Source organism: Fusarium pseudograminearum, chromosome 4 (genome assembly GCF_000303195.2).
Source record: "Fusarium pseudograminearum CS3096 chromosome 4, whole genome shotgun sequence".
Taxonomy (NCBI): Eukaryota; Fungi; Ascomycota; class Sordariomycetes; order Hypocreales; family Nectriaceae; genus Fusarium; species Fusarium pseudograminearum.
The window spans coordinates 5,152,913-5,161,117 of record NC_031954.1 but is presented as its reverse complement, the minus strand read 5'-3'; the positions used below and the strand labels follow the sequence as shown (position 1 = coordinate 5,161,117).

Sequence of the window (8,205 nt, the reverse complement as noted above, 5' to 3'; positions counted from 1 at the left end):
TATATAAAAAGGTTTTAAAAGGGCTAAATTTATTCTTTTTAATTTAAATTATATTATCTTAAAGCTTAATATATAGCTATAGACTTTAACCCCTTTAATAGAGATAATTAAACTTTTTACTATTTAGACTTTAAAGATTTTAATAATAGTAAATAAGGCTTAATTTTAAATTAAATACCTTAAGAGTTAAATTATAAGGTATTATAATAGCTCTTTAAAGTTAATTATTAAAGCTATTTAATCTCTTATTAAAGTAATAAAAAGAACTATATATAAAATTACCTTAATAAGAAATAAAATTTAAAACCTTTAAAAGGGAAATAAAAAGCTAAATTAATATTAAAAATTAAAAAGAATTAAATTATAAAAAAGAGACTTTATAATTATAAAAGAAATATTATAATTATAAAAGAAATATTATAAGTAATTAATTAAATAGATATTAATATATAAATAATAAATAAATTATTAAAAAGTAATAATTAAAAAAGGTTAATTAAATTAGGTATTTAATAATATAATATATATAATAAGATTAAATATAATATAAAGATCTATTAAGTAATTTTAAAGGTATTTAAAGGAAAATATAATAAGTAATTTTAATTAATTTAATTTATTATAATAATTTAATTATATAAATAATAAAAGGTATATAGAGAAGTATATTACTTCCTTATTTATATTACTTACTTATTAAATATATTATTAAAAAAGAAAAAGAAAAAAAAAGAGAAAAAAGAGAAAATAAATTAAAATACTAATAAGGAAAATATTTAATTTTTTTATAACTATAAGCTAGAGCCCTAGTCTTCTTAATATCTTTAAAATTCTCAATAAAGGATCCATCTAAATAAGGAAAATATATAAATATATTAAGTAGAAAGTAACTAAATATATAAGTCTAGTTTATATTATAATAAAATAAACTAAAGTATAATAGCTAGCTAATATAATTATTAAAAGGGGGTATAATACTTATTAGCTTAGCTTATAACAGGTATGGTTTCTAAGAGATAAACTAGTCTATATTAGGTTTATATTAGCAGATGTATAGGGCATTATTACTAAGCAGTTATAAAGTATTACATCTCTTAATAGTAAATAGAGTAAGTTAAATGTATTTAGGTAAAGAAGTCTTATTAATAGCTAGTAAGCTAAATTCTATCTAATGCTATAGGAATATATATATATACTTAGGGGTTTACTTATATAGGGGTAAGCCTTAGTAAAAGGCTTATAATATAGGGAGTAAGCTATAGGGTAAGTCTTATGCATATATAAGTAAGCTTACATAAGGCTTACTTAAGTATAGGTAAGCTTAATGCTAATAAGAGGAAATTTATAGGGTATATATAAAGTAACCGCTAAGTTATAATATAATCTCTCCCCTCCTTTAGGTCTTATCCTTAAGGCCTATATAATCTATTCCTTCTAATAATATTTCTATAATAAGTCTAACTTAAACCTATATCCTTTACTATATTAGTATATCCTACTAAATGAAAAGTAGATTCTTTTAATAATATATCTATAACTTTTATAGAAAAATATTATAAGGCTACTAAAGGTATTATACAGTTTAGTTTTAAAGTTATACCTTATTCTTAGTGTTTTAAGCGTAGTATTATATATAAGATAATTACTAGAAAAAGGAAATATAGTCTATATATTTTACTAGGTTATCCTTATAATATAACTGATATACTGCTAAATTCTTATAGGTTTATATAATTCTTATAGTTTTTCTTAACTAATAAGGGTAATTACTTATATTATTAATAAGGTAAAGCATCTTAAGGAGTAAGAGGCTACTGTAAAAGAGCTTTTATCTTCTTATTATAAAGCGCTTTATATTATATAAAGAGAGTTAAATAAATCTCTTTCTTAACTAAAGTCTTATTATAAGTAAAAAAAGGAGTTAGTATCTTATAGGGTTAAAATGACTTATTATAGCCTAGATTTATTAGATAAACTTAAGGAGGCTAAAAAGGCAGAGTCTTCTATAGAGCAGTTAGTTATTAAGGATATTTATTCTCTAGTGCATTTTAATATATTTAATTTTAGTTTCCTTAATTTCTCTATTACTAATAGAAGTTCTTTAGGAGTCACTAGGTATTAATTAAATATTTTAGTAGTTTTTATATATTTTTATTTTCTAGGTAGTTTTTCTATTTAATTAAGTATTCTATTTATCTATTTACTTTATATATTTCCCTAATTGCTTTAGCTTTATAGGTTTCTAGTCTATTAATTTCTTTTAATTTATTACTAATTTTAACTTAAATTATATTAACTGCTAACTTAAGTAAGGAAATATAAAAAATTAAATAGATTCTAACCTTTAGTAGTAGGTCTAATTTATAGTTATTTTTTAAGATTTTTTATAATATTTTATAAGGTCTAATAAACTTAAAGTTAAGTTTATATATTAGCTATTTTATTATAATATTTTTTATTAATAGGTAGACTATCTCTCCCTCCTTAAAGGTTAATCTCTTAATCCTTTTTATATTATAGTATTTTATTATTTTTTTTCTAATAAATTCTAATTCTATTTTTATTTCTTTATATAGGTTTTTTATATCCTCTGCCTTAATTCTAGCGGTAAGGTTATTTATTAGAGTTTCCTAGGCTATATAATAGCTATTAGATATAAATCTAAAATTAGTATAAGTTAATATTAATCTTATACTTTTATTATAGGCGGTATTATAAGCTAATTATATAATAAGTAGCTTTTTAACCTAATTATTTTATTTATAGTTAATATAGTATTATAGGTACTATTTTAAAACTTAATTTATTCTTTTAGTCTATCTATCTGCTTATAGCTAGAATGCTATAGTAAGTTAATAGTTAAGTCCTAAATAGAATATAAATACTTATTAAAACTTAATAGTAAATATTAATCCTCTATCTAATAGGATTTCTTAGGGTAGGCTATATATACTAATAATATATCTATAAAAGATATATATAAGTTCTTTAGTATTTATTACTTCTTTATAGGGTAAATAATAGGAAAATTTTATAAGATAATCTATAATAACTATAATACTATTATAGAAGATTCTAATTAAAGGTTCTTCTAATAAAGGTAATTTAGTAATAAAGTCTATTATAATTAAATCCTAAGGTCTCTAAGCAACTAGAAATACTTATAGGTTTCTATAAGGCTTATGCCTTTATAACTTAATCTATATATAAATATTATATTGCTTAATAACAGTTTCTATTAGTTTCTTTATATTAGGCTAATTATAATAGTCCTATAGTTATTTAAGGGTCTTTATAATACCCTAGTATCTATATAGGGGGTATTTATATATTTCTTATACTGTTTATTTTTATTATTTATTTTCTACATAGTCTTCCTTATCTAAGGTATCTTATACTATTCTTATAATTATTTTTACCGATTAGGTAAATTAGTATTATCCTTTTTTATTCTTTTCTAGGACTTATTCCTTAGATTTACTATTAATATTTATTTTATAGTTTAGTCTTTAGCTAATAGCATCTATATATCTATTATCTAATCCTTTATAATATATAATTATAAAGTTAAATTTATATAGGTATTTAGTATAATATAGTTATTATTAATTTAGTTCTTATATAATAGTAAAGTATAAAATATTCTAATAGTTAGTATAGACTTTAATTTAATAAAGGCTTCCTATAAGGTAGTATTAGAATTCTTTAAAGCAGTTAATAATAGCTAGGAATTCTTTATTATAGATAAGGTAGTTAAGCTTAGCTCTATATAGTTTATATAAGTAAAAGGCTATTAGGTATAGCTTTCTATTATTATCTTATTAACTAATCTATCCTCCTAAGGTAAAATCTAATAAGTCTATTTCTAACTTAATCTCTTTAATAGGGTTAAATATAATTAAGACTAATTCTTTAAGGATTATATTATATAGTTATTTAAATATATCTTATATATCTTTTAATTAGATAAATTTATAGTCTTTTTTAGTAAGTTCTATAAGTAAGTTTATAATTTTATTAAAATCTCTAATAAATTATCTATAGTAATTAGTAAAACCTAAAAAGCTTTATACTTCTTTAATAGTAATAGGTATTAGCTAATCTTATATTATAGATATCTTTTTCTAATCTATTTAGATTTCTCTTAATAAGATAATATATCCTAAGAAATTAACTTTAGTAATATAGAAATAACTTTTCTCTAGTTTTATTAGTAAGTTAGTATCTTATAGTGCTTTTAAAACCTTATAGATATATTCTTTATATTCTTTATTATTATTTAAAAAGATTAAGATATTATCTAAATAATAAACTATAAAAACATTAAGGTATTAATATAAAATATTATTAATTATTCTTTAGAAGGTTATTAAGGCATTTATAAGTCTAAAGGGCATAACTAAATACTTAAATAGTCTAAATTTTATTCTAAAGGCAATCTTCTATTTATTACCTTTCTTAATGCAGATTAGGTTATAGGCTCCTTTAAGGTTAAAGGCAATAAAAACTTATTTCCCTTATAGGCAGTCTTTAAGTTCTATAATAAGTAGAAATAGTATCTAGTCCTTAATAGTAAGGGCATTTAGCCTTCTATAATCTATAATAAGTTATAGTTTTCTATTTTTCTTAGGTATAAATATTATAGGAAATCCTATAGTAGATATTAATTCTTATATATTACCTTTTTATAGCTCCTCTTTTAGATATTCTTTAAGCATTATAAGTTCTATCTTATTAAGGTTATAAATCTTCTAAAAGGGTAAATTATCTAATATAAAATAGATCTTATAGTCCTAATAAAAGTGCTATAATACCTTAGTATTAAGTTCTTTTTTAAATAGTTTCTTATAGATATAATACTCCTATAGTATATTCTTTAGTCTATCTATTATTTTTAATTATTATTCTAATTATTTATTTAATATTTATAGTTAATTCCTAAATAATATAAAGGTCCTTTTAATCCTTCTTACTCTACCTTATTTTTATTTATATTATACTCCTTTTAGAGGTAGGTAAAAGCTTAATTTACTCTTAACTTTACTATTAGGTTTAGTTAAAGTTTAAGATTTTAGTTCTTCTTCTATTTCTAAATCGGTTAATTTATTATTAAAGCGATCTTCTATATAGTTAATCTGGCTAATTCTCTAATTAATATCTTATAGGTTATAGCGATATAACTATAGGTATCTTAATATTAAGTTATAACCTAATATAGAAATAATATTAATACTAATATTCTATCTTTAAGTTCTAATAAATATCTTAAGGTAATTAATCTTATAAGTAATAAGTCCTCTATTATATAAAAATAATTATCCCTTTAAGTTTCTTATTAAGTAAAGGTAAGTCTTAGTTTTCTATAGTAGCTTTAAGCAGTTAACTATTTTAAGGTCTATTATATTAATATTAGCTATATAATCTATTAGTACTATAAGCTATATACCCTTAATTTATACTTTTAGTTTTAGGCAGTTTTATTAACTATTCTTAATTGCTTATAAAGCTCTTAAGGGTATTATTATATCCCTTCTGCTCTTATTACTATACTATAGCTCTATTAATATAATAGGCTATTATCTTTTCTCTAACTAAAGTAATATAAATTATATTCTTTATTATAGTATAGGTTATTATTTAGGTATTTATTTTCCCTTTTTAATTCTTCTTAATAGTCTATAGTAAATTAATTATCTTATGCATTTTTTTATTCTTTAAGTTACAGTTTATAGGGTTTAAAAGTAAGACCTTAGTCTTTATCTCCTTCTATATCTTTCCTCTATTCCTAGATTAGTTATTTATTATCTAATTCTTCTGCTATATATATATTTTACCTCTATTAGTTAACTTATTTTCCTTTCTTAATATAATCTAATGCCTTATTTTAAGTAATCTAATTAGACTTTAGGTATATTATTTAGTAATTTTTATATTTTAGTAAATATAATACCCTATTATATCGGTAAGGGTATAAGCCTTTTAATATATATATTCTTTTATAGTAATAAGAAAATAGTTATAGCTGATTTTATTTTATTTATAGAGTTTATAGTAATATATAGTATAAGATATCTAAAAGATCTATATATAATCTGGACTTATAGGGTATCTTTAAAGTTCTCCTATTGCAATTAGTTATTCTATAATAGCTTAGCTGCTTTTTACTTCTCTTTAAGTTATAGTATAGATATAGATATTATTATCTTATTCTATTTTTACTTTTTCTTATGCTAATTCTTAATATATCTATTTCTTATTATCCTATTGTTATAATCCTTTATTGTTATATTATAGGGTTATATTATTAAACTAAAGGTCTAATTTAGCTTCTATATATAGTTCCTAGGCTAGACAGTAGAAGCTTTCTTCCTTAATAAATCGCCTAGTATTAATACAGTTAGAGTTACTATAATAAAGTCTAGATTACTTTAATTATACTAGGATATTATTTATCTATATAGTTCCCTTAGGTATAAGCTAGATATCTTATTAAGAGATAGCTCCTTTTCCCTTATAGGTAACTGCAATAGTAATATTATTATAACTATATACTGCTAATTCTAATACTAGCTTTTATTATTTTTCTTTTTATTTTATAATATTATTTCTTCTTTTCTACCTTTATTATTTATTAGCTTTAGCTTTATTTTTAGGCTTACTATTATAAGCCTTTTTAATTACTGCTTTATATACTTTCTCTTCTTTTTAAGCTATTTATTGCTATTATAAGAGTTCTATATAGTAGATATACTTTTCTTACTTCTTAAGCTCCTTATTATATTCTAATTATAAGTTTATTAGAGTATCTATATTATAGCTTAACCTAATTATAGTAATCCTTTTAATTAAGTATATAGCTATTTAGGGCTTATTTTCTTTAGAGTTAGTACTTTATATATTCTTACCTTTAGGTATTAATTAATACTTCTAGTTAGTTTTTATAGGATTATAGTATTCTCTTTTTTAATAGCCTTTCTTACTATAATTCTAATATATTAGTAGTAATCTATTTACTTAAGTAGCTATAATATTTATAGGTTTAATATAGGTTCTATAGGAAGTATTAGCTTATTATATCCTTCTTTAGTTAGTATTATTCCTATAGTTATTTAGCTAATTTTAATTCTAATTAAGTTAATATATATTTCTTCCTTTAGCTATTTATTTTTCTTTTTATCTTTTATATTATTAAGTATTAATATTAATAATAATACTAATAAGCTTATTTAAGTTCTTAGGCTTTAATCTAATATTAACTAATATATCTTTAACCTTTTCCTTAAGTCTAAAGTAAACTTAGTCTATATATACTGCTTTATTTTAATTAAGTTTAGCTACTTAATAGTAATATTTAAATAGGTAGGCAGCAGTAGTGCCTATCTATTATAAGGCTTTAATTTTAATTTCTATTTCTTATTTTTTATTAGCTAGTCTAAAAGCACTAATAAATTCCTATTTAAAGTTTTTATATTTATTATATACTTATTATATTATATCTTAATATAATTCCTTAAGGTTATTAATAAAGTTATAGATAATAGGTTCTATAAGTCTCTAGGCTTTTCCTTTAAGGAAGCTTATAGTATATTAAGTTCTTATTTTATTAGTATAAAATTAAATAGGGTAATATATCTAATAACTATAGACTGCAGTAAAGAATCCTTAAAGTTAATTTATATTCCTATTATATAGGTTAGGCTATTAAGGTCTAAGAATTTCTCTAGGGTCTTTTCCTATAACTATAAGTGCAGTAGTATACTTAATATATTCCCTATAGAGTTTCTAGCTCTATTTAGCTTATTCTTTAAGTCCCTAAGTAATATTAGCTAAAGTAATTACCTTTACTTTTAAGTCCTTAATTTTCCCTTTAGCTACCTTAAAGTTAAATTTAGCAGTATTAAGGAGTTTATTATAATAATTATTAAGGTTCTAAATCTTATACTTAAGTTTTTTAACTTTATCCTTATAGGATTTAGGTTTAATAGAGGTAAGTTCTTCTTTATCCTTACTAATATTTATTTCTTTAAGTTCTTCCTTTAAGGTAAGCTAAATGCCAGGGGGAGTTACCTTATAGTAAGAGCTACCCTAGGCAGTAATAAGACAGTTAAGAGTATTAAGTGCTATTATATAAGGTATTACTTAATATAGATATAATATAATCTAAATAAGAGCTATTAATATATAATAGGTATAGTTTCTAAGAGA

General features: G+C 20.7%; 1 protein-coding gene across 1 annotated transcript, besides 19 other annotated features; it reads left to right on the top strand.

The window, feature by feature from the left end:
• Positions 1-24: 24 nt before the first annotated feature.
• Positions 25-63: a repeat region.
• A 64-nt stretch (positions 64-127) lies between these two features.
• FPSE_11260 (uncharacterized protein) lies at positions 128-4,420 on the top strand (the record flags this gene model as incomplete). Its single annotated transcript, XM_009264377.1, has 21 exons — positions 128-148; positions 652-663; positions 991-1,000; positions 1,102-1,109; positions 1,201-1,218; positions 1,249-1,263; positions 1,547-1,570; positions 1,725-1,742; positions 2,335-2,350; positions 2,707-2,709; positions 2,767-2,774; positions 2,835-2,847; positions 2,928-2,938; positions 2,993-3,013; positions 3,070-3,100; positions 3,652-3,690; positions 3,989-4,000; positions 4,045-4,050; positions 4,085-4,090; positions 4,206-4,217; positions 4,416-4,420. Coding segments are annotated over 21 exons (309 nt in total), but the record flags the coding sequence as incomplete, so codon positions are not given.
• Positions 319-490: a repeat region.
• Positions 513-550: a microsatellite.
• Positions 575-650: a repeat region.
• Positions 585-658: a repeat region.
• Positions 711-752: a repeat region.
• Positions 770-797: a repeat region.
• Positions 909-929: a repeat region.
• Positions 1,004-1,206: a mobile genetic element.
• Positions 1,383-1,437: a mobile genetic element.
• Positions 1,518-1,559: a repeat region.
• Positions 2,046-2,066: a repeat region.
• Positions 2,089-3,338: a mobile genetic element.
• Positions 3,344-3,364: a repeat region.
• Positions 3,413-5,485: a mobile genetic element.
• Positions 5,486-5,909: 424 nt separating this feature from the next.
• Positions 5,910-5,949: a repeat region.
• Positions 5,950-6,573: 624 nt separating this feature from the next.
• Positions 6,574-6,665: a repeat region.
• A 493-nt stretch (positions 6,666-7,158) lies between these two features.
• Positions 7,159-7,230: a repeat region.
• Positions 7,231-7,453: 223 nt separating this feature from the next.
• Positions 7,454-7,508: a repeat region.
• Between the last annotated feature and the right edge of the window lie 697 nt (positions 7,509-8,205).